The sequence below is a fragment of the Gobio gobio genome (genome assembly GCF_949357685.1).
Source record: "Gobio gobio genome assembly, chromosome: 15".
Classification (NCBI taxonomy): domain Eukaryota; kingdom Metazoa; phylum Chordata; class Actinopteri; order Cypriniformes; family Gobionidae; genus Gobio; species Gobio gobio.
In genome coordinates, this window is record NC_137108.1 from 40,027,281 (window position 1) to 40,053,786 (window position 26,506).

At 41.7% G+C, this 26,506-nt stretch overlaps 2 protein-coding genes across 2 annotated transcripts; both read right to left on the reverse strand.

The window, feature by feature from the left end:
- Positions 1-9,227, reverse strand: cmtm7 (CKLF-like MARVEL transmembrane domain containing 7). The gene is made up of 5 exons (XM_079836800.1): positions 8,949-9,227; positions 6,776-6,952; positions 6,560-6,658; positions 809-890; positions 1-716 (listed from the first exon to the last, which is right to left on the reverse strand). The coding sequence occupies exons 1-5, from the start codon at positions 9,066-9,068 to the stop codon at positions 703-705; spliced, it is 492 nt and encodes a 163-aa protein (XP_079692926.1). The 5' UTR covers positions 9,069-9,227; the 3' UTR covers positions 1-702.
- A 12,263-nt stretch (positions 9,228-21,490) lies between these two features.
- Positions 21,491-24,404, reverse strand: siglec15l (sialic acid binding Ig-like lectin 15, like). The gene is made up of 6 exons (XM_079836595.1): positions 24,039-24,404; positions 23,029-23,376; positions 22,905-22,932; positions 22,726-22,808; positions 21,721-21,886; positions 21,491-21,601 (listed from the first exon to the last, which is right to left on the reverse strand). Exons 1-5 carry the CDS (start codon positions 24,385-24,387, stop codon positions 21,741-21,743), a joined length of 954 nt encoding a protein of 317 aa, XP_079692721.1. The 5' UTR covers positions 24,388-24,404; the 3' UTR covers positions 21,491-21,601; positions 21,721-21,740.
- Between the last annotated feature and the right edge of the window lie 2,102 nt (positions 24,405-26,506).

The window sequence follows — 26,506 nt, forward strand, 5'->3', positions numbered from 1 at the left end:
GCAAAAAAAATCTTAATTTTATGCAAAATATTATTTCTTTTTAAATTAAAATATGACATGTTCTTGGCTTTTCATGTGTTATAACCATGCAACGAATGCAAATTCTATCATATCTACTGTATTACCACCTGTTTTGAGCAAGCAAGACAACATACACAACACTAGGAGACTTTTTCCATTTTTTATCACACAGTGTACAAAACTAGGACTTGCATTTAGAAAGCCAGAAATACAGTCTTCAAACGTTACAGTTGTGTTGCATAATATAATATCATATATAGAGACACTGTGAAAAGTAAAAATACACTTCTACTCTTGTAATGATAATAATACTGTGGGTCAGCTTCAATCCTTCATGAACACTTCACTTGAGCCTAAATATTATTTGATGGCAGGCGCTGAATCAAATCTGCATCACATGGAATACTGTCAAATAAATAATGTAAACATTCTTGTGCATAAATGGCCCCTTTTAGATTTAGCAAATAAACACCAAAACGAATCCATTCCTACTGCTAAAAGAGTTGATCCCAGCTGCTGCGCATGCTGAGATAAGAGACAATTAAGTCCATTGAGGCATTGAAGTTTCGACTCATGTTACAAAACATTAAAAAATTTCCCTTCCAGGCCCTCAAAGGACTCATCATCCATCTAGAACAAATTGAGGATTTTTCAGCTGATAGGACAGTTTGTTCCTTCTGGTTACACCACGGCACCTTCAAGAGAGCAGGAGATTATGCAAATCAATTCAACAGTTCACAGATTTCATATTTCACAAATGACACTATTAAAACAGGGTTGAACTCACCAGTTGGTTGCGAGCCACATGTGACCTTATAAGAAGTCCATATGCTGAATGCAATAAGAAAAGTAGCCATAAAGCCAAACACCTGTGTTTATGTAAAAAAAAAAAGGGATTAGTAACATATTAAAGTGCTCCTATTATGCTATTTTAAAAGTTCCTAATTTTGTAATTTAATCCCTTTTGGATGTCTCTTACAATAGGTTCACATGCATCCAAGGTCAAAAACAGTTTCATTTTCTCATAATATGCACAGTGTCTGAAGCAGTTCAATAAAGGATTCGGTCTCTCTAAACCCTTCCTTTCTGAGAGCCTACCCTGCTCTGATGGCCGCTCTGATTGGTCAGATGGCTGTTGTGATTGGTGGTACCGCTTGTGTCGGAAACGCTCATTACCTTATCTACATTTCTGCTCTGGTGGCTTCCTCAGCACTTGTACACAGGTTTTTTTCCGAACAGTAACAATGGCGTCGGTTTTAAAGGGGTCCGGTAACTGAAGCGTCACGCTGGAATTCGCGAGCTCAGCAGCTGTGAACATCCCGCAGAACTTTTTAAATGTTCAGTTAACTATTTTATTTTGATCAAGAACAGGCTGCGATGTCAAATTGGCAGTGCTAGAACTGACATATGCACTTGGATTTATACAGAATATATATTTAATACTCAAACAGAAGAGTACATCATTCAAATGGTAAAGTGTCAATTTTTTATTTGTGTACATCAAAAATGACTACAAAATGTCATGCCAACTAAAGAAAACAACAGGATGCGCTTCTCTGTCTTCGTCTCCTTGAACATCTTTCTGGCTCGCGTACACAATAATGAAGCAAAATACTTGACGCACCGACTTTTCTCTCTCTCTTCCCTCTGTAACCTCTCTTTTCGGTTTTGATGACCGGACTTATACTTCTTCATCGAACTCAAAGACATCTTTAATTGGACAGTTTACCATCTGATCTCACTCAGTGACTCTAGGCTACGTAGGACGGGACAGAATCATGCAGTGAATGGGGGAGGGGGGATAATTTAGTCGGAAATACAGAAGCCGTAATTTAGTTTTATTTGTTACTCTTTGGTAGATTATACATTTATAATTTCCATTACATCATTGTAAAAAAAATCAGGTGTCCAATTGAAAATTTTCTAGTGACCGATCAGGCGATCACATCTAAATTTTTCAGTTGGCAAAATTGAATTTCTGTGAATTGATGCAATTTAATTCACAGAAATTCAATTTGGCCAACTAAAAAAAATTAGATGTGATCAGTCACTAGAAAATTTTCAATTGGAGACCTGATTTTTTTTTTACAGTGATTACTACTAGTACTGTTACTTAGCCTGACATCGTCATACTCAATTCTAGTCAGAATATGAGTCTGATACTGCTCCGTTGGGCTGTGATTATGGGGCGTGTGTTTCAACCGAACCAGGAAAGACCTCAATTGGATAGACCTACAACCAATCAGAGCAACGCATAGCGTTAGTTGTCAAATGTCAACAGAACTCAACTGCACACGGTGTTGCCAATGCCAAGTCCGCAGGTTTTTCCATGTCCGCGGGTTGAAGCGACCCCAATTATGTGATTATACAGACCCAGGAATGCGAATTTTAGCAGGCAGCCCTGCCAAAATAACACATATTTTACCCCCCAAATGCCTTTTTTTCCCGGAGAACCCCCCAGGAAAGCTATTGAGCTTTTTTTTGGCTAGTTTTGAGGAACGTTAGCAATTGGGCGGGTTTTGTTGTAAAAACTTGGCAACCCTGTCTGCACGCACGCTGGAATAAGTAGCCTAACGTTAGAAGAAAAAGATTATTGTAAACGATCTTTCCCGGTGTTGTAAAAAAAAGAATTTAAGGATACACAGAGTACTTACCAACACGATCATCATTTCTGAGAGAAATAGTAAAGGTGAATGCATATACGAACAAGTTCTCCGTTTAGAATTAGAACAAATTCACCCAAGCGCGTTTGATGACATGGATGATTACGTTACGTTTATCATCTGTCCATCATCGTCTAAAGCCCGCCCTGACAATTTCATTGGTCCGAACAGTTTCTGTTCGGGCATAATTACTTCTCTATGGAGCAAGTCCAGACCGAACTGCCCGAGTAAAAATGTTGTGGGCGGGGCTACGTTCGGCTGGCATCCAGGCTAACTGTTACTACTAGGGATGCACCGAATCCAGGATTCGGATTCGGACGAATATTAGGCTTTTTGACGGGGTTCGGTTTCTGCCGAACCTTAGAATTTTTCCCACCGAACCGAACCCAAGACTTGCACTATGCACGCTCCGCTGGTCGAACGTATGACGCCGCCGTTGATTACGGGAAGGTGTTTACTAGGTGGACCGTTCAAATGCAGTAGGCTGTGAGAAAGTGAAAATGGAACTCGTGAACAGAAAACGTGTTGTTTGGCAGTACTTTCAGTCAAAAGAAGGGGATTCAAGTCGAGCAACATGTTCAATTTGCAATGCCGATTTGTCTCATGGTGGCAAGGACCCTAAACAACAGCCGCTGTTAAAACATTTGAGTACGAAACATCCAAGAGAATATGAGTTGTGCATGAGGGAATCTACAGACAGCAGCCAAAATGCAGCAACTTCAGGTACGGGCAAAGGAAGGACAGTCATCCTGGCATAATGTTGCCTGTTCTTAATTCAAATTAAATTAAATTAAAACTGCTGTGGACGTTGTTTACTTCATTAATGTGTTTACTTAGCCTGAATGCCAGCCGAACTTAGCCCCGCCCACAACATTTTTACTCGGGCAGTTCGGTCTGGAATTGATCGGTAGAGAAGTAATTATGCCCGAACAGAAACTGTTCGGACCAATGAAATTGTCAGGGCGGGCTTTAGACGATGATGGACAGATGATCAACAGTAACGTAATCATCCACGTCATCAAAAGCCGCTTGGGTTGAGTTTGTTCTAATCCTAAACGGAGAACTTGTTCGTATATGCATTCACCTTTACTATTTCTCTCAGAAATGATGATCGTGTTGGTAAGTACTCTGTGTATCCTTAAATTATTTTTTTACAACACCGGCAAAAATCGTTTACACTAATCTTGTTCTTCTAACGTTAGGCTACTTATTCCAGCGTGCGTGCAGACAGGGTTGTCAAGTTTTTACAACAAAACCCGCCCAATTGCTAACGTTCCTCAAAACTAGCCAAAAACAAGCCCAATAGCTTTCCAGGGGGGGTTCTCCGGGAAAAAAAAGGCATTTGGGGGGTAAAATATGTGTTATTTTGGCAGGGCTGGCAGCTAAAAATCGCATTCCTGGGTTTGTATATCACATAATTGGGGTCGCTTCAACCCGCGGACATGGCAACACAGTGCAGTTGAGTTCTGTTGACATTTGACAACTAACGTTGTGCGTCGCTCCGTTGCTCTGATTGGTTGTAGGTCTATCCAATTGAGATCTTTCCTGGTTCGGTTGAAACACGCCCCATAATCACAGCCCAACGGAGCGGTCTCAGACTCATATTCTGACTAGAATTGAGTATGACGACGTCAGGCTAGTGTTTACTGTGATAATGGACTGAGAATGGGAGTAGGATTTGGTATTTGAATTCGGCAGAAACTTAACCAGTGGATTCGGTAATCGGCCGAGCCCCAAAAATCTGGATTCGGTGCATCCCTAGTTACTACTAATAAAATCGTCCTAACTTTACCCCCCTTAGTGGCACCCCTGGTCATATGATGCCTTTTCATGTTGTCCTTTTTCTTTAGTGTGTTATGTAGCTGTTTGTGCATGTATAAGATCTGCAAAATTACAAAGCTCAAAGTCTCTCACCAAAAGATTTATTCTATCTAAAAGAGAAGGCAGATTCAGACCTAGCTAAAATATCTCGATTGAATCCTCCCTCACCGACCTACGTCACTGGGTGGAAATATTTGCATAATGCCACCCAAATGTTCATGCAGGAAGTGAGACTGCACCATTTCAGCTAGTTCCGAATCGATTCTTTCTTTTAATCAGTTTGTTTCTGCTCTGACAGCCGTAAAGGCCTGTTCACACCGGGATGACTTTTGCGTGCATTTATCGCAGACGTTTAACGCCTTGTGACTAAACAAAGGGCGCCAATGCGAGTGTGTACACCGACGTGCAAAACGGCAGGCGTAAAAGCGTCATTTTAAAAAAAACGCCTCAGGTTCGTTTTTAATTTTGACGCAGCGCGTTAAAAACTGGCCGACCAATGAGATCAGCGCTTTTGTTCATGTGCCTGGAGCTGCTGAAGTGACAGTAAAACATGACTTGGTGGCGCTCAAGCACAAAACGGTCTTGCCGAGCAAACATTGATACGACGAAGAAGTAGTAAGTAGACAAAGAAGAAGATGAGCTGCTAATGCTGCTTGCCAGTTAGCAAAAAGTGTGTGAATGGTTTTGGCCATAGACATAATATGACTATGGTTTTGGTAAGCGCTTAAATACTGTCTCTCTTCTTCTTCTGTGTGACAAGCGAGTGTCAGAAGCGTTAAGTGCTGCAGCACCACCTTGTGTACCGGGAGCGCTATCTACTGAGTTTGCATGTTCACTCGGCGCATCACCAGTGAAAATCGCTTGGGTGTGAACACCATAGACTGTAAAAAAAATATGGACGTAGTGTCCGTGACGTCACCCATAGGATTCTGATGAGCAGTTTTGAAGCGTAAAGTAGGGACAAGCTGGCCGTTGTCATCTTGGCAGCACGTCATCGCGCGTCACTCCCGGATAACAGAAAATGGGCAAAAAGGCGGGACGTGGGCGGAGCTGAAGTGACGCGATGACTAACAGACAGCAGATTAATGGCTATCCATCTGTCACTCGAAGTGGCCAATTATGCAGAACTTTAAGGCTTTATATAATGTAAACGAATGAGTTATAAAAAAAATTCACCCCCCTCACAGTTGTCATGAAGGGCAAAATTAGATGCATAGACCAAAACCACAATTTTTACCAGGCTGTAAACATGTTTTATTCTGCTGTAAAGTTGGACATTTTAACATGGGGCTCAATGAGATTCTGCTCCCTTCTGGAGCCTGTCCCTAGTGGCCAGTCGATGAATTGCAGTATATGTCACTTCCGTATTGGCTTCAAGAGAAACTGCGTGAGGTTGCCGCTTGGTGAACACTCAAGACGCGCCGAAAAACGCCACAAAAAACGCTGGCAATAAGCGTGTGCGATATTCGTCCCGGTGTGTACAGGCCTTAAGACTGTACACACCGGGACGGGCCTTAAGACTTAAGACAACGCTGTGAGTGCGTGTTAGAAATCAGGAATGGTGAGAGAACATTGTGCTTAATTTGTTTTTCATCTTCAAACCAAACTTGGGTCATCAGGTGACAAAGTTTAAATTCCGTCTGGGTAGTGCGCTTCCCATAATGTTTACGCATTAAGTCAGATGGTGGAGAGTAGGCGGTCTTTTCAGGCTTTTTGAAAACATTCTGGTCGGATGCGTTTTTGACAGCCTCTGGAAGTGATTGAAAGTGGACAAGCTCAAAACGTTTTAGACCCCGTTTGCACCGTTTATTTAGCGTCGCCCACTTTTGATCCGATTGACCAAAATGCATCTTAATACCAGGGGTAAAAAAAAACAATTTAATGTAATTGTGATGCTTAAAAGACCTTGCACACGCCCTGTCTAGTAACAGGACATGCAACATTGCAGATACGCATTTCCTGCTTCCTCTCCCCTAAACAAGAAGTCTTTGTGCATTTCCCTGACCAATCAGCAGCAAGTACTGTACATATTGCAAGCACAAAAGGGCACTCACAGATCCAGCGATGAAAGATGAGATCCCATAACTCTTCACAGCTACAACAATAGAGGCGATAAAGACCAGGATTCCTCCTACAGCGTAATGTAAAAACTCCTGCGAAAGCAATTACGAGTTCATTAGAGTTGCATAAACGTTCTACCTAATGAACACTTAATGCCATGATCATCAGTTCGCAGATACGTAAGTGAAATGTGAACTGTGCCGACTTGCCGTTAATGTCCAGTTGATGCATGTGATTTTCCTTTGAAGTCGAAACAAATACATGAGGAAGAAGAAGAAGAAGACGATGAGAAACCATGCAGTGACCACCTCAAAGTAGCGAAAGGCAGATTGTTCGTAGCGCCACTGCTCACAGTGCACGCAAAGGAAAGCAATCAGAAGGGTCACCTGGTCAAAACAAAATTAGATGAGGTCAATTTCATTTCAAAATCCCTTGTGCCCTTAACAGACAAACACTAATCTTATTACACTTACCACAGAACAAGGTAGCAATGCTTTTGCTCAGTTAAACCAGTGGCTGGTTGAAGACTAGTCTTACAATTTAGACATCACTTTTTTTTTTCTTTAAGACTGTTCAGAGTTTTTTTTAATAATTTACATAAAAACATAGATTGGCCTAATTGCTTGTGGGTCATACAAGAACTTAAGACACTGTCTTAACATAATGTGTATGCAACCGGCCACTGGGATTAACTTAAATAAGATCTCAACCAGATATGTCCTTAGATAAAAAGGAATAATGAAGTTTCTGTTATTTTCTTTATAGGTATTAGAAGTAGTGACCAATATAAATAATGTTTTATGTGTAAGTGTCTGATATTTTAAGTTTAAGTCTTATTTATTAATTTTTTTAATGCTAAAAAACACTTTTTATGAATTATTGTCCTATTTCAGCATAATTGCTCCACAACGGATCCAGATCGAACTTCCCAAAATCAAATGTTGTGGGCATCCAGGCTACCTATTTCTGCCTTTTAACACAATAATAAATACCTTACTCATTCGAAATCATAAACAAATCTGAAGAAGAAAAAATAAAAAAAACATCAAAAACAACAATACACAGTGTTGGGCAAGTTAAATAGTTTTTATTAAAATGTAATTAATGAATTACTAGCAACTAACAGTGTAATTACATTACTGTACTATTTACTCTCTCTAAAATGTATTGCATTACTTGAACATGAAACTGCACTTTTAATTTTTTCAAATAAATAACATAAAATTACATATATTATTCTTGAACTGACCGAAGTTTTTGGGAAACGTAATTAATTTACAGTAATTAGAATATATTACACCCAACACAGGTTTTGCAATCATATTTGTTTTGTGCTGTGTTACTGTTTAAGCTTAAAATATGATGTGTTTCCACTCACGAATTGCTCTTGCATAGAAAGTTGAATAATTTATGCAAACTATAAAAAAGTTTATTTTCCTGAGAACACCGTTGTTTCCTGTTGAACGAAAAGAGTGTAAAAGAATGGTGAACTTAAAATCTTTAGTTTCGTGTTGGGGGACCTCGGTTTTCGGTCCCACAGGTCGCAGTGCAAATTTCTCGAAATCTCTCTCATCACTGCAACCATTTTAGCAGCCGGCTGTTCCTTAGCATCCGGGGTGTGTGTCTCAACATATTATCACTGCCTGAAATCACTTACTACACACACACACACACACACTAACCCAAACTCTTGAACACAAAACACAACTGCTGGTTAAGTAGTTAATAAAGACTAAATTAATTTAGATAACGAATATTTTTTTCGTTAAGTCAAGTGTGAATAGTGGTAAAACTGTTATATTGTCTCACAAATTCCTGAAGAATGATAAATATAAAATCTATGGTTTTGGTGGGTTTTGTTGTGGGCCCTTTCTTTTCACTGAGGCCCCACATGTTGCAGTACCATAATAGTGATATGTTATACATCATACTATTGAATGAAAGCATGGTATTTAATCCAACCTTTTCAAGTAAGTCCATGGTACTTTTGGGATTTTTTTTTCTTTAAAAAAACATGGGTCTGCCCATAAACATACATTATAATAACATGATACATGTAATAAACAAAAAAACATGGTAATACCACGGTACGTTTGGTACTTCTGGTCTAACTTACTTTGCACCAATTAGAAATATTTAAATAAATTAGCTGTGCTAGTGTAAATAAATCCACTGATTACTGTATCGTGAATGATTCGAACATAAGCAAAAGTATTCATGGAAAGTTCCGTGGAAAGTTCCGTTAATCGGTCAATGAAGCACAGTGGTGGTGTAAAACAGTCAGTTAGTTTCCATCTCTTTAACCATGTATCTTTCTAAAAGGTTTCTGTGCATTCGCCTACGTTTACTTCATAAAATAAATGTGATGTAAGTATAACTTACCACTTGGCCGATTTTCAGTAATCCTTGAAATGAACGCGCATAAGCGATGTTGCAAAATCCTCCATCCGCGCCCGCGTTGGACGTTGTTGTTGTGGTTGTAGTAACGACAGTGTGAGGCATTCTGGTATATTTATCTAATATATAAGGAACTTTACAAATAAAATAAGATAATATTTATTTAAAGCTGCTCACATGGGACCAATGGTTGAGACAAGAGAAGCAAGTAAACTTCAACACGGGTGTGACCATCACCACACAGACATTGGTGATGTTTCTATTGGTTTGGTTTCCGTCCACTAGGGTGCGCGTGAAGGCCCAAAGGCCGAAGCTTCCAGTGAGCTGCATTCAAAACCCTGGACGTTTTTCGTCTTCTTGGAAATATTTATGCTAAAAAAAACATACTATTTTAAAATATATGAAGTATAATAATTAAAATCTAACATACCAAGCAAAACACACCGTAAAAATCTATATAAAGTTTTTTTTTTTTTTTTTGAAATTCTCAAAGCTTAATCAAAAACGTCTGTGATTGGTCCAGCTAGATCAGCACCTTGAAAAATAACAGAAATCACGTGATAACACAACGAACGCGCAGCTTCGGCGGCAGCGATCTAGATAATAATTAATAATTAAGTATAACAGTGAGTGAATTGAATATACACGTACAAATTTCAAATAAAAAAATGTATTACTCACCACCCGAATAAAATACAGCTTCTGGATCACTAAGCCCCGCCCATTCAAAATTTCTGTTTTATGGGATTGACCTTTCTACCCACCTTCTATTTCTATGGGTGTGATGTGACACCATAAGAGCAGGGACCCAAAACAGTTACAGTATTATCTAGTGTTAATTTAAAATGTGTGGCCATGTTTAGTTTCCTCTTGAATATGTGTAGGCCGGGGCACAACCTAACGTGGGGTCTGTAACACACATGGTTTACATTTTTCGTATTTACTAGTTGCCATATCAACATTATTTAGAGAGAAAAAAATGCTCTAACATTAAAAAAATCTTTGAAAGGTCATTTAAAATGTATTTAACCACAGCTAAAGTAAATTTCTTAAGTTTATTTTTCATCTCTGTTTTTGTGTTTATTTAAAATAAGACAAATCTGATATTATTTTAATCTTATCTGTTATTTAACAGTTGATATAGTGCTTTAATGCTGATCTAACCAGCAGAAGACACAAGCTGGTTTAAATCCCATTGTGCAGATTGTAACACTGCGTTACACTGTGCCCCTATAGAACTATGCTATTATGTTCTATAGTTTTATGAATTATTTTGAGAAACCATGAGAAAAAGAAAATGTTCAGAAATAATTCATTATGTTTTTAACTATACAGATGTAGGCTATAGTTGTATTTAGCGATGGGTTTATTGTCAAACTAAAAAATGAGTATAATTTGAATGATTAAAAAATGCCATCATTTTATTTTAAAAAGTCAATAATTGTATTTTATTGACAAGATATTTGAGTTTGTCTTGGATTTTTTTATTTATTATATCAGGTAACATTTTAAGCTGTCATTTGCCCATGTTACAATGTACCCCACCTATGGGGCATGTTGTCACATTTCAAAAGTATACACTGTATTAATAAAACAAAACCACATAATTGTACTAGACTTGTGAAATGGGGAAAAATAAATATAAAAATAAAAAATAAATATTCTGAACCCTGAGTGGATTTACACATCTGAGAAAGTCAAAAAGCGTTAGGTTGTGCCCCGCTCTCCCCTATGTAAACGGTGATCTCATCACAGAGAGCTGATAAATGTGACATTAATAAAGGCCTTTTGAAGCGAATCGATTTGGTTGTGTGAGAAAAATATACATATTTAAAACTTCATAAAGTCAAATACCTAGCTTCCGCCAGACAGCCTTCTGTTTTCAACTTACGAAGAAAGTGTAACCTAACGCCTCACGCAGTTCATGCAAGTTGACGTGTTAAATATGTATATTTTTCTTACACAAACGCATCGCTTTGCTCAATAACAACCAAGACCTTAAACCTGACTGGCAGTTTACTTAAATTAGGCGTTTTTTTAAAGGTCCCATGGCATGGATTTTGTGTATTATTTTATTTTATAATGTTTCCTGAGGTATACTTATATTGTTAGTATGTTTTTTACATTAAAAAAAATGTCATAATTTAGAAATAAAAGGCATTTTTCTATTCTGATATTAGCCCTCTGGCTTGAATGCTCTGTTTGAAGGGGCGTGTCTGCTGTGAGACTTCAGAGAAAACGCCCACTGTTGTGATTGGCTGACATCTTTGCATGTGAAATGAGTGTTTTCCTCACAAAATGCTTTCACTAGCCTGACAGTGACAAGCCAGACCCACATCAAGATGTTGGGTCTGGAAACTCACCCTTGACAGGGCTCAATCCGAGGGGCGGGATAAACGGTTGTCTTTCAAATTCCCTCTGAACGCAATTGGATAGCGTCATGAGCGCCACAACCAACCAGAGCAAAGAAGAAGGTGAAGCCGAGCTAACGTTAGTTGATAGACTTTCGCCGTATCCAGTAGGCAAAACTTCGAACACATCTTCTTTTCTTAAGAATGACTTCAGTGCCGTTCTTTGTTCTTTTCTCAAAGAAAAGCTTAACTCCAAGTCTTCCAGAGTCGCAGCCAAAGGCAATTCAAAAGACCGCTATTCATCAGCTTCTTTGTTTACGAGTAGCATGCAGAACCTCCGCAACTCTGCCGTGACGTGCCGTCATTATGTTAAGCCCGCCCACCGACTCTACACACGCTGTGATTGGCCTGACCAGAGTTTGGTTTTTCCAGCTCTCAGGTCTACCGAGAGTTGCTAGACTACACTCGCGGCAAAATAAATTTTCTGCCGCTAGGGTGCATCTAGATTTTTAGGCTATGCTTTCACCACAACTAGCGGCCAGCGGGCGGGACTGACTGACAGTCTTCCCTCTGCGCTCTCAACGAAGGCAGTCGCATTCTCTCCCTGTCCTCTCGTCTCCCTCCTCCCTCCTCCGCTGCTTGCTTTCACAGAGAAATAGGGTGTGAAAATTTTACCTTTAGGGGTACAACAGCTTGTCGCTGGGGCAGTACCCTTAAAAGGACATATGTGTACCTGTTTTACTCCTAAAAGGTGCATATTAGTACCTTAGAGGACAAATACGTACCTTAAGGTCCTACTATGAACCTTTTTGTGGTAAAAAAGGTACAAATGTGTTCTTTTAAGGGTACTGCCCCAGCGACAAGCTGTTGTACCCCAAAAGGTACAATTTTGACACCCTATTTCTCTGTGTGTAGTCTACTGTCTTAAACTTCGACGAAAAGCTTGGGTTCGGGGGAACCTGACTGCCCTGCCGGAATGTTCGCTGCTGGCTACACGATGGATGCGTGAGAGAGGTGGCATGTCGTGTGTCTAGCGGCTCTTTCCGTGGAGGACATTGAAGATATCTACCTATTCGGAAACCATGATAACAGGTTTTCTGCTGATTGGATTAGGCATTGCGCTGGTATATCGAGGAATTTAGGAAGCGGTGACAGCTGTCCAAAGCTCCACAAGGCTGCCCGTCATGATTGAAGCAGTGGGCAGAGCGGTCAGCTCTCAGACTGGGACTATTAACCGCAATATGGATAACATCATGGAGATAAAACACAATGTGGATAACATAATGGAGAAGCTCACGGCTTTGCAAATGGATCGCTTCAGAGACCAGAACGAACTAAGAGAGTAGTCGTAAATTATGGCTACTCGCCCCAAGACCAAACAAATCTCAATCTTATCTGCTTTCGGCCTCCCTCAACCAGCACTGGCCTTGGCCAAAGCCGCTGTTGGAACAACAACTCCCCCGGAAGAGCACTGCAGTGAGACGCTCTTGCGTTCCTCCCCCACTCCTCACAGGCACCTGTTGAACTCGGACTAGGACCTTATCAAGGTTGTCTCCATGGCAACTTGCGGACTGGGGCACCGAGATTATGATGCCAGGCGTGACTCTCCAGGCCTACACATACATGTACATGAACTCTTACACACACACGCACATTTATGCACTCACCGCCCCGACCACCCACCCCCCATCTCTCGCCTTCGCCGCTTTTTACCCCCAGTCAGACAAGCGGGTCTGTGACCAGCGCCTGAAATGGCTGCAGGACCGGATGGCCGCCTGCCTGTGCTGGGATACCTCAACCCCCCACTCCTCTCCCCTGTTGCAAGTCGTGTTTCATGTTGTAAAGTGTATGTGCTTACGAGCTGAGGTGTTTTTTAGTGTTCCCACACTGTACTCCCGAAAGGAGCATAGTCTGGGGGTTGTTTTTTTCTCCTCTCCTCACCTTTCCTCATGTTACGCTGTATTTTTCTTTCCAACTCGAGAGGCGCCGCAGATGGCGACTCGGTGTGACTTGCACAACACCAAAACAAATTCCTGGTATGTGTAAAAATGTCCTTGGCAAAAAAGCTCTTTGACTTTTTTTGACTTTTTATTAAACGATTTTGGAAAGAAAGTCTGCGTGAACTTGAATGATTAGCTACACATCAGAAATCACTGATCACAGATCAGGCATTAATGAACACTGTTACTCACTGTTTGTGGCGGTGCTGTCGAATTCATATGGTAAAAGTCTGTTTGTAAAGCCTGTGCTGACATTGCAACTGATAAACGGAATCCATTTTCTCAAAATTCTCTGGGTGGGCAGAGGAAGGTGAGGTAACCATAGAGGTAACCGTTCCCCGTATGACGGCATATAGGGGAGATTCCAGATCAGCTTGTGCGAGCTCTCATTTTCTCAAAGGCAGAGCGGGACACCCAGAACTCGGTTTACACCTATCAAAATTTCTAGCCACTTGGGGACCATATACAGGCTAGGTAATATTAACTCATATTAATGTTAAAAAACCTCATAAAAGGAAAATTTCATGTCATGGGAGCTTTAAGTAAAGAGCCTGACACTTGGGCTCTAACAGTATATTTAGTTTGACCTCCTGAGGTCATGAACTTTTTTTGACGGAAAACAGACCAGTGGCACCATTGCAATCTCCCTCGAAGCAGCCGTCATCATTTTTCTCAATGATGTAGATGATGGCTCCTTCCATAAACGTCAGCACATCGTCCTTATCCTTGGTGTAGTCATATATGGCAACCACTGTAAAGATGACCGTTATTAGTTATTAAAACAGTAAGCCACATCAAGGGTGTTTTAGACAAACAATAATATGATAAAAGACACCAGTGTTTAATAAATAGCTGTATTAATACTATTATTATGAACAATATAAAACATACAAATAGTTAGGCTACATGTTAATACAAATTAAATAATGTTACTAATAATAATAATTCAACAAATATATATATATATATATATATATATATATATATATATATATATATATATATATATATATATATATATACATCATTATTACGTGATGATTTTTGAAAAATATAAATGTTACATAGGCTACATAAAATAAACAAAACAATGGTTGAACTGTCACCTTATCGTGGTGGAGAGGTTTGAGTACCCGAATGATCCTGGGAGCTATGTTGTCTAGGGCTATATGCCCCTGGTAGGGTCTCCCAAGGCAAACAGGTCCTTGGTGACGGGCCAGACCAAGAACAGTTCACAAACCCTTATGACCACAATCAGACCAAGGACCGTGACGTCGCCCGGCATGGCGCAGTCGGGGCCCCACCCTGGAGCCAGGCCCGGGGTTGGGGCTCGTATGCGAGCGCCTGGTGGCCGGGCCTCCCCCCATGGGGTCCGGCCGGGCTCAGCCCGAAGGAGTGACGTGGGGCCGCCCTCCTGTGGGCTCACCACCTGCAGGAGGGAGCGTAAGGGGCCGGTGCTTTGTGAATCGGGCAGCAGTCGAGGGCGAGGCCCCCGACGACTCGATCTCTGGACACGGAATCTGGCTTTAGGGACGTGGAATGTCACCTTGTTGGCGGGGAAGGAGCCTGAGCTTGTGCGGGAGGTCGAGAGGTACCGACTAGAGATAGTTGGGCTCACCTCCACGCACAGCTTGGGCTCTGGAACCACACTGGACTCTCTACCACTCTGGAGTTGCCCATGGTGAGAGGCGGAGGGCTGGAGTGGGTTTGCTTATAGCCCCCCAGCTCAGCCGCCATGTGTTGGAGTTCACCCCGGTGAACGAGAGGGTCGCTTCCCTGCGCCTTCGAGTCGGGGATAGGTCTCTCACTGTCGTTTGTGCCTACGGCCCAAATAGCAGTGCGGAGTACCCGGCCCTCTTGGAGTCTCTGGGAGGGGTGCTGGAAAGTGCTCCGACTGGAGACTCCGTCGTTCTACTGGGGGACTTCAACGCCCACGTGGGCAGTGACAGTGACACCTGGAGGGGCGTGATTGGGAGGAACGGCCCCCCTGATCTGAACCCGAGCGGTGTTCTGTTATTGGATTTCTGTGCTAGCCACGGTTTGTCCATAACGAACACCATGTTCAAGCATAAGGGTGTCCATCAGTGCACGTGGCACCAGGACACCCTAGGCCGGAGGTCGATGATCGACTTTGTGGTCGTGTCATCAGACCTTCGGCCATATGTCTTGGACACTCGGGTGAAGAGAGGGACGGAGCTGTCAACTGATCACCACCTGGTGGTGAGTTGGATCCGATGGCGGCGGAGGAAGCTGGACAGACCCGGCAGACCCAAACGTACTGTGAGGATCTGTTGGGAACGTTTGGCCGAGCCCCCTGTCAGAGAGATCTTCAACTCCCACCCCCGGAAGAACTTCGACCGGATCCCGAGGGAGTCTGGAGATATTGAGTCCGAGTGGACCATGTTCTCCACCTCCATTGTCGCTGCGGCCACTCGGAGCTGTGGCCGTAAGGTCTCGGGTGCCTGTCGAGGCGGCAATCCCCGAACCCGGTGGTGGACACCGGAAGTAAGGGATGCCGTCAAGCTGAAGAAGGAGTCCTATCGGGCCTGGATGGCTTGTGGGACTCCGGAGGCAGCTGACCGGTACCGGCAGGCCAAGCGGACTGCAGCCCGGGTAGTCGTGGAGGCAAAAAATCGGGCCTGGGAGGAGTTTGGTGAGGCCATGGAGAAAGACTATCGGTCGGCCTCGAAGAGATTCTGGCAAATCGTTCAACGCCTCAGGAGGGGGAAGCAGTGCCCTACCAACACTGTTTACAGTGGAGATGGGCACCTGTTGACCTCAACTGGGGATATCGTCGGGCGGTGGAAGGAATACTTCGAGGATCTCCTCAATCCCACCGACATGTCTTCCGTTGAGGAAGCAGTGGCTGGGGACTCAGAGGTGGACTCGTCCATCACCCGGGCTGAAGTCATCGAGGTGGTTAAAAAGCTCCTCGGTGGCAAGGCACCGGGGTTGGATGAGATCCGCCCTGAGTACCTCAAGTCTCTGGATGTTGTGGGGCTGTCTTGGCTGACACGCCTCTGCAACATCGCATGGCGGTCGGGGACAGTACCTCTGGACTGGCAGACCGGGGTGGTGGTCCCTCTTTTCAAGAAGGGGGACCGGAGAGTGTGTTCCAACTATAGGGGGATCACACTTCTCAGCCTCCCCGGGAAAGTCTATGCCAGGGTACTGGAGAGGAGAATTCGAGTGTGAAGCGGCTGGGATGAGAATCAGCACCTCCAAGTCCGAGGCCATGGTTCTCAGTCGGAAAAGGGTGGCTTGCCCGCTTCAGGTGGGTGGAGAGTTCCTGCCTCAAGTGGAGGAGTTCAGGTATCTTGGGGTCTTGTTCACGAGTGAGGGAAGGATGGAACGGGAGATTGACAGACGGATCGGTGCAGCTTCTGCAGTAATGCAGTCGATGTACCGGTCTGTCGGGGTGAAGAAGGAGCTGAGCTGCAAGGCAAAGCTCTCGATTTACCAGTCAATCTACGTTCCTACCCTCACCTATGGTCATGAGCTGTGGGTCATGACTGAAAGGACAAGATCCCGGATACAGGCGGCCGAAATGAGCTTTCTCCGCAGGGTGACTGGGCGCTCCCTTAGAGATAGGGTGAGGAGCTCGGTCACTCGGGAGGAACTCGGAGTAGAGCCGCTGCTCCTCCACATCGAGAGGGACCAGCTGAGGTGGCTCGGGCATCTATTTCGGATGCCTCCTGGACGCCTTCCCAGGGAGGTGTTCCAGGCACGTCCCACCGGGAGGAGGCCCCGGGGAAGACCTAGGACACGCTGGAGGGACTATGTCTCCCGGCTGGCCTGGGAACGCCTTGGGGTTCCCCCGGAAGAGCTAGAGGAAGTGGCTAGGGAGAGGGAAGTCTGGGCGTCTCTGCTTAGACTGTTGCCCCCGCGACCCGGCCCCGGATAAGCGGAAGATGATGGTTGGATGGATGGATGGATGGATGGTTGAAAATTTAAATTGTTGACATAATGAAATCCAGAGTGGAATCCTTCCACCCAGCACTAGGCCTACTCCAGTAAAAAGTTTTCCTACCTGCATTTTGGTCAGGACACTCTTGTTCACTTCACTTCACTTTTGTGAGGAAAGAGCCGATTCCATAAAATGGGATGTTCATTCCTTTGCTCACATTTGCTTCTTTCTGAACGCAAGTACACAGTGTTCTCTGTCGCCATCTTGCGACAGCTGATCGGATGTTTACATGGATGTATGAGGACTGGTGAACCGGATCAGTTATATTCCGTTTGAACTGAACTGGATCCACAGGATGATGAATTGCAATGTTGGAGGGATTTGGTACGTATTTGTTTTTATATAGTAAAATTTTCTTATTCAACAGTTCAAAACTTGGACACAGTACCACATGATATTTTCAGATATCAGTGATAATAACCTATAAAAACACTAGTAACAAATGAATACCAATAATAACAATAATAAACGTGTATCATAAAGTTTATTAAATAAAAGGTATAATTAATAGAAATAAATATTAATGAATAGATATTTAGAAATTCCCTGTGTGGTCTTGGTGGGCACAGGTGCTCCCTGTGTGGACCTGGCGGGCACAGGTGCTCCCTGTGTGGTCCTGGCGGGCACAGGTGCTCCCTGTGTGGACCTGGTGGGCACAGGTGCTCCCTGTGTGGACCTGGCGGGCACAGGTGCTCCCTGTGTGGTCTTGGTGGGCACAGGTGCTCCCTGTGTGGTCCTGGCGGGCACAGGCGCTCCCTGTGTGGACCTGGCGGGCACAGGTGCTCCATGTGTTGACCTGGCGGGCACAGGAGCTCCATGTGTGGACCTGGCGGGCACAGGTGCTCCCTGTGGCTTTTTCTGAGTCCACTTTTCCCTTTCTCCCTGTGTGGTCCTGGCGGGCACAGGTGCTCCCTGTGTGGACCTGGCGGGCACAGGTGCTCCATGTGTGAACCTAGTGGGCACAGATGCTCCCTGTGTGGATCTGGCGGGCACAGATGCTCCCTGTGTGAACCTAATGGGCACAGATGCTCCCTGTGTGGACCTGGTGGGCACAGGTGCTCCATGTGTGGACCTGGCAGGCACAGGTGCTCCCTGTGTGGTCTTGGTGGGCACAGGTGCTCCCTGTGTGAACCTAGTGGGCACAGATGCTCTCTGTGTGGACCTGGTGGGCACAGGTGCTCCATGTGTGGACCTGGCAGGCACAGGTGCTCCCTGTGTGGTCTTGGCGGGCACAGATGCTCCCTGTGTGAACCTAGTGGGCACAGATGCTCCCTGTGTGGACCTGGTGGGCACAGGTGCTCCATGTGTGGACCTGGCAGGCACAGGTGCTCCCTGTGTGAACCTAGTGGGCACAGATGCTCCCTGTGTGGACCTGGTGGGCACAGGTGCTCCCTGTGTGGACCTGGCAGGCACAGATGCTCCCTGTGTGAACCTGGTGGGCACAGGTGCTCCCTGTGTGGACCTGGCAGGCACAGGTGCTCCCTGTGTGGTCTTGGTGGGCACAGGTGCTCCCTGTTTGGACCTGGCGGGCACAGGTGTTCCCCAACACTGGCCTGAGATGAGGTACTCCTCAGGCTCCTCAGGGATGGGATCTGAAACCTCCATGATGGCCCACCACCGTCCTGCAGCAAGGGCCGCCATGAGCTCATCCAAGTATTCAGATGACTGCTCCGTTACTCTCAAAAATGGTGGACATATTTGACATGTTGGAGAAAGATGAACTAGATGTGAACAATACTCTATAACTGTAAAACACTATGAAAGAAAGAGAAAAGGACGCGATGAGTTGAGTAAACATACCGTATACATACAGTATCAGCTATCGGTTGGTCAATGAAATATAAATGATCAACATTTACAGAAAACTGGTTTGATCATTATTGGTTTACATATCAGCCACCCATTTTCACACAAACTGCCACTGTGTAGCATTTATTTATCTAAATGTACAGTACATCGAGACAATAACATCCCAGTTTAAGCAGATTCTTCTCAGAGTTATTAAAACATTAAAATTCAGATCACCAAACCCTGATTAAAAAGCACAGCATACTCACATACTCGCCGACTCGCTACAAAAAGCATAAGCCGTTGCACTCAACATTATACTCACCGAACGTTCTAAAGGAGTCTGTGACGTTACAATCGAACGCCATAGTTTGTGAGTGAGGCTGTTGGATTAAAACTGAACATGCAATAAAAATACAAAGAGTTACTAAGCATTTTCAAATTCATGATTGTTCATACAAAAACTAATGCTGTTTATTACTATTTTTAGCATTTGCAGCTGGTGAATAAATGGGAGAACGTGAAGCCGCGGATGGGCATACAGTTTATTATTAAGCATAACAGACCACTCAACCAAACTCAGTCTACAATAGGCTATTATAATAAAAGCACATTTCTGAAACAATATAATTCACAAAAAAAATCTCCTACAGGTTTTTTTTCTTCTTCTTTCTATTTAACTATAACAACATAAGCAACATATCAGACGAGGGACGTGCTTTCCCAAACATCAGGATTGCTTTTATTCGCTACAATTAAAAAAAACAAGACGTTAATATTAAATTACTTTTTGACATTCTGACATTTTGCTCTATATCGCCAACGATCATTCCAAATAAATCGTTGCAAGCACAGATGTAGGTACTGTCACCTGTGTGTGTGTGTGTGTGTGTGTGTGTGTGTGTGTGTGTGTGTGTGTGTGTGTGTGTGTGTGTGTGTGTGTGTGTGTGTGTGTGTGTGTGTGTGTGTGTGTGTGTGTGTGTGTGTGTGTGTGTGTGCGTGTCCGTTACAGACGCAAAAACATAAAAAAAATAAATTAAAAAAAAGCTTATTGACAATATACAAATAGGCCTATCTTTTGAATAAATGTCAACTTAAATGATGCGAAAAGAATGCTTCAGACTTATAAGTTTAAACAAGATTTGAACAGTGTGTGACATTTCTTCGCTCCATTTGCAGACCAGCTTATACGCCGTGTTGTTGTATATCAGACTCATTCGGTCAAAACACAGATTTTCTGAAACAACATAATTCACAAAACAAAAAACAAAAACAAAACAAAAATCTCCTGCAGGTTTGTGTGTGTGTGTGTGTGTGTGTGTGTGTGTGTGTGTGTGTGTGTGTGTGTGTGTGTGTGTGTGTGTGTGTGTATCCTTTACAGACGCAACAACATAAAAATAAATGTTTATTGACAATATACAAATAACTGTTGAATAAATGTCAACTTTGATGATGCAAACAATAAAAAGTAGAAATAAAAATGTGCCAAAGTTTAATTTTAAAAAAGTGCTGCTTTACTGCTTTAGCATGTCTAATAGCATAATGTGACATTCTAAATTAACTGCTAAAAGTGTTTTAAGATAACATTAACATTTATACAAAACACTACAGTGTTGTATCTAGCTATTAAAGGTATTTATAAAATAAAAATGAATAACTGATTTTTATGGTGCATTATAGGCCTTTTACGTTGTTTACATGTGCATTTGATCGATTCTTTATTTATTTACATGGTTGCTTGACATGGTTTCGTTTTCTTAACTTTCTTTCTTTTTTCGTGCTGACACTCATTATTTGGAATATTGTTATGCTTATTGGCGTTAGGTAGGCCTAATTGTCTTGTCTCTGTTATTATGCATTAACAGTTCATAATAATAATGCAAACTAACATAAAACAAAGATGAAGGAGCCTTTTTGAGTCTTGCTATGACGCACAAGACGCAAACTTATTTTATCAGTTTTATTTTGATAAACATTACACAATATAACATCGCAACTACATTAAACGAGGTTTTACTGTTATAAAATACAGATTTGTGAGCATTCGTTTTTTATTTTTATTATTAAATTCATGAAAGAACAGTAACAACAATTTTCATCATTGTCATAGGCATTTTCCACCGCAAGCAAAGGGGAGCAATCAAAAGAATGTGTCTAGTTTTGTCACCCACCTCTGCACAAATTGCTGAACTCATACACTCACTGGCGGATATGTATAGACTATGTATAGTTGTTTATAAAAGCTATGTCCTAATTGAACTAAGGCCTATTCCTGGCTTAATCTAAACCCTGTCTGTGAAATTGGGCCACTATCTTACATTTTTGTAAGGTTTCAGATAGCTCACATGCTGCTGTAATATCTTGTTATATTCAACTGCTGCATCACACAAACAAAAAAAGAAGACAAATGTTTCTTTTTTTAAACTGCACCTTTATTCACATATAGTTAAAGGCCAGCGTTTTTGTTGTTTGTTGTTGTTTTTAGATACACTTCATATCTTCTTTCAGCATTGTTTGATTTCTGTTTGAGGCCTGTTGACAACATCGGTTGGTTCATTAAAATCTATGAAAATATATATACATAAAGGTAAACTTAAATGACCCTTTATTTAGGCAATGCGATTAGGATGTTACACATAAATAGTCCTTACCTTTCACTTTTGACTCCGGCCTACTGGGGTGGTGGAGGAGGGCGGGTGTGGGGTTTGGGGGGTCCTCCGGGATTTTTGTGGTCCGGGGCCCCAGGAATCAGTCCCACTTTTCGTCCCTCTGGTGACACTCCTTTTGAGTACACTTCATCTAGTCTAGGTTCACAACCTATAAAGATAAAAGGGATAGTTCACCTTAAAATTCTGTCATCATTTACTCACCCTCATGTCGTTCCAAACCCATAAGACTTTCGTTCAACTTGGAAACACAAATGAAGATATTTTTAATGAAATCTCAGAGATGTGAATGCAAGCCTAAATTGGTTCCTCGTGTAAAGCAATTGAGTCTGTTCAGAAAATTTTGACTAAACCGTTCGATGTATTTATTTTACGATTTCTTTATTAACTTTTTGAAGCATCAAGTTGCAGACAGTCAATGGAGGAACGGAAATCTGCCATATTTCATTAAAAAGATCCTCCTCTGTCTTACGGGTTTGATGGTGAGTAGATGATGACACATTTTTTTGGTGATCTAATACACAGTCATGCTCAAAAGTTTACATACACCCTACAGAATCTGCAAAAAATAAAACAGTTGTGGATCATCCAGGTAATGACACACAGTATTAAGAATCAATATGTAAACTTTTAAACGGGGTCATTTGTATAAATTCTGCTATTTTTTTTGTCTTGTGGTCTATATGTAAACATATTTTATGTAAAAGATCTTATTCAGGACAGTACTAAATACAAAATAACATGCATTATGTATGATCCCTTTTATTTTGTTAAAATAATTAACATTTTGCAGATTCTGCAACGTGTATGTACATTTTTGAGCATGACTGTAATATAATAAAGGGTTAGTTCATTCAAAATAAAATAATAAAATAAAACCTATTTAATTGTCCATTATAGTTTGTATCACATAGTATTAATGCACATATTAATATATGTGATACAACTATAATGGACAATGAAATAGGTTATATTAATCATCATACTCACCAGCTGGATTTGTGCTGACATTGGCATAGACTGTCTCATTAGCTTGATATATAGAGGTTTGAGTCCTTTGTTCATCTATATGGCTGAAAATGAAACAATTATTATGATACATTAAAATAATTTGTACTAACGATTCCTTATTTCAGAGGCCAGTTTAATCGAATAACATTCATTCTTACTGTTGCATGACTGCCAGCTCCCTTCGTCCTTTTTTGGACACACACAGAACATCAGAATTTGCACAAATATATTTATTTTAAAATAAAACCAAAAATGCTCAAACAATATAAAAAAAATACTTACTTCTTTTTATCACATCCATGACGAATGCCACAAGCACAAGCAACAGCAAACATCCCAGAAAACAAGTCGCTATCAAAAGACCAGAACAATTTGGATGATCTGGTGGAAATGTTCTCTGATCTCGGCCCAGTGGGTTCACAGCTTGACAAGTGTACACGTCCTGCTCAGAGAATGGAACTGAGCCGATGACTATGTAGTTGCTGAGTTGAGTTTTGATTGGACCATTTTCCAGTGGCCCAGATGAGGAGGTCCATTTCACTTCTGGAACCGGACTCCCTTGGGCAATGCATTTCAGCATCATACCATTAGCTTTAGCATCTAAATCCAGGCTGAGGATTTGTGCCGGAGCTACAGTTGACAATCAAAAAAAAAATATTGGTAAATTAATGCATGCATGCAGTGGTCCAAAAAATAGTAATATAAAAATAATATGCATTTTGAAACCTAGCAAACAAGTGATATTAATTAACTACTTACTATAAGGTTATGGTTTGGTTTAAAGTTAGTTCCTTGAAATTATGTATATTTTACTGTTATTACACTCTAAAAAAAAAAATCTCGTAATCATAAGGGAACCTTTTTTAGTGCTATATAGCACCAATTTTGGTGCTTCAGTGGTTCTTCAGAGGTGCTATATAGCACCTTAGTCAAAGAACCGGTGAAGAACCTCTGAAGAACCGGTGAAGAACCTCTGAAGAACCGCTGAAGAACCAAAAATGGTGCTATATAGAACTAAAAAAGGTTCCCCTATGATTACGAGCCAAGAACTATTTTTGGTGCCATATAGAACCTTTTTTTTTTTTAGAGTGTACAACTTCTGTAACTATGTACGGCACCTTAAAATAAAGACTTTGTGGAACAGGTTTATAGTTAAGAGTGAACTACGCCAGTAAGAAAAGTGAAAGTAGTAAAAGTGCCCAAAGGCATTCAAATAGCCTACTTCGATATATTGTATATTATTAGGCTTACCACTGTATATTTGGGGGATCTTACAAATGTGTAAAGCTCACCGTTGATAAGAAGATCTGTGTTTTTCCCAAACTTAATATAATCCAGCTCCACCCTACAGTTGTACAATGTAGCATCAGTAAACTTTAAATTACTGATACTCAAGGATAGGTCTCCTTTCCTGGGGTTACCGTTAAGCGAGAGTCTCTCTGATGATCTTAGGTTAATGCAGTTAAGGTTGTCTTGTCTATTTGTCTGGTTGTGAAGATTGCAGTGAATGATGAGTTTGTTGTCCTTTGTCCATTTGACAGTGATGACGCCGGTGTAAGTATTTTGTTTCGAGTGTGTGAAGTCGCAGGGGAGAATCACATTCTGTCCCAAAGAGCCGTTGACCTGAGGCTTTACTGACATGGTCCACTCTGAACATATTAGGCCTGCGGATGAGAACAGAACAATATACAATATAATAACTTTAGATTAAGAAAACTTAAATCTGTAGTATCTCTTTTATATGAATTGATTCAATTTTAATTATTTCTTACACTATTAAAACTGAAAAGATTAGACTGCTAGACCAGTAGAAGACTATAAATAAACAAATATTACCTTTGAGACTACAAATCAAAAAAAGGAAACCAAACACAAAATCGTGCATCTTTAGAGAGAACATTCTTGGATCTCACAGAGAGACACTTGAGAATGAAGGCGTGCTGACTAAACAAGATGGTAAGTAATGACTAAAACAAGGAACTGTCTGCTTACGGTTCCTATGTACCTTTTTTAGTGAACAGTGCAGGTACTTTTTTTCAGAAAGGCCCTGCTTCTGTTTATAACAGCATTATCCATTAGAGAGAGAAGGGGGGGGGGGGGGGTGGATAGATAGATAGATAGATGGATAGATAATAGTCCTTTTTTTACACTGAGGACAATTGAGGGACTCAAACACAACTATTAAAAAAGGTTGAAACATTCACTGAAGCTCCAGAAGGAAACACGCCACATTAAGAGCCAGGGGTGAAAACTGAGGTGAAGGTAAATTGTACTTAATTTGTCCTCCGAGAAAACATGTAAGTATCTTCTGTTGCTTCCAGAAAAATGTGGACATCTTCATCCTGTTCAAAAGATTTCACCCCCGGCTCTTAATGTGCCGTGTTTCCTTCTGGAGCATCCGTGAATGTTTGAATAGTTGTGTTTGAGTACCTCCATTGTCCTCAGTGTGAAAAGATGGGTCTCAAAAATCAAAAGATGCTGGAAAACTGAATAATTAGCAGGACCTGAAAAAAATAACATGCAGTTTTGTATGATCCCTCTTATTTTGTTAAAATGATTCACATTTTCACAGATTCTGCAAGGAGTTTGCAAACTTTCAAGCAGCACTTAGGTGTTTGTGTTAGGGGATAACAGTTTAGGACCCAAGACCAGTTGTGAAGAATGAAGACCAAGAGTCAGGAGTGCAATTAATTAAAGAAAACTGTACTGAAGAATAGTTTGCAGTTTCATCAGCAGAAGCCCGCTTCAAGTCTCATAAGAAGTTTGTAGGCCGCGCTCTTCCTCTACCCTTTTTCGTACATACAATTTCTCAACAGTTATACTGTGTTCGAGGTCTAGCCACATCATTACTGCAGGTTGAATGATTCTGATTGGCTAAAAGAAAATAGACAGTCATAGTAAATTTCCACACATTTTCAGTTAATCAGATGCACGTGTCCATAGATCACTTGTTGTTGTTTTCACCCTGGAATTAGGCACCTTCCAGATCTGGAGCAGGCGCCAACTTGTCCAGAGTAATATAATGTCACTCTCCCTAGGCTGCCCATAATCCACCTCTAATACTGATCTGTAACACCAGAATACTGCACACATACACAGATACACAATCTCTCCAAGGTTGGAGTTGGATGAGCTCCAGCTCTAACCAGAAAGTTTCCCAAAACATACACTCTAAAAAAAAAGGCTCGTAATCATAGGGGAACCTTTTTTAGTGCTATATAGCACCAATTTTGGTGCTTCAGTGGTTCTTCAGCGGTTCTTCAGAGGTGCTATATAGAACCTTAGTCAAAGAACCGCTGAAGAACCTCTGAAGAACCGCTGAAGAACCTCTGAAGAACCGCTGAAGAACCACTGAAGCACCAAAATTGGTGCTATATAGCACTAAAAAAGGTTCCCCTATGATTACGAGCCAAGAACCATTTTTGGTGCCATATAGAACCTTTTTTTTTTAAGAGTGTACTGATAACATGTGCTTTCTCTCAGTAAGAGGTACAGACAGTTTTCACCATAATTCTTTAGTGTTTCAGTAAAAGGAAAAAATATAAAAAAAATCATTATAATAATATAGAAGGATAAATATTGAGACAGACAGACAGACAGACAGACAGACAGACAGACAGACAGACAGACAGACAGACAGACAGACAGACAGACAGACAGACAGACAGACAGACAGACAGACAGACAGACAGATAGATAGATAGATAGATAGATAGATAGATAGATAGATAGATAGATAGATAGATAGATAGATAGATAG

Bases quoted from the DNA above. Each gene is read 5' to 3' on its own strand.
- siglec15l (XM_079836595.1), bottom strand. From the start codon at position 24,387: ATGTCAGTAAAGCCTCAGGTCAACGGCTCTTTGGGACAGAATGTGATT. The intron at 23,377-24,038 runs GTGAGCTTTACA...TGTCAACTGTAG, and splicing joins CACAGATCTTCTTATCAACG to CTCCGGCACAAATCCTCAGC. The intron at 22,933-23,028 runs GTAAGTATTTTT...TGTCCAAAAAAG, and splicing joins CATGGATGTGATAAAAAGAA to GACGAAGGGAGCTGGCAGTC.
- cmtm7 (XM_079836800.1), bottom strand. From the start codon at position 9,068: ATGCCTCACACTGTCGTTACTACAACCACAACAACAACGTCCAACGCG. The intron at 6,953-8,948 runs GTAAGTTATACT...TGTTTTGACCAG, and splicing joins TACTGAAAATCGGCCAAGTG to GTGACCCTTCTGATTGCTTT. The intron at 6,659-6,775 runs GCAAGTCGGCAC...TTGCTTTCGCAG, and splicing joins GCATCAACTGGACATTAACG to GAGTTTTTACATTACGCTGT.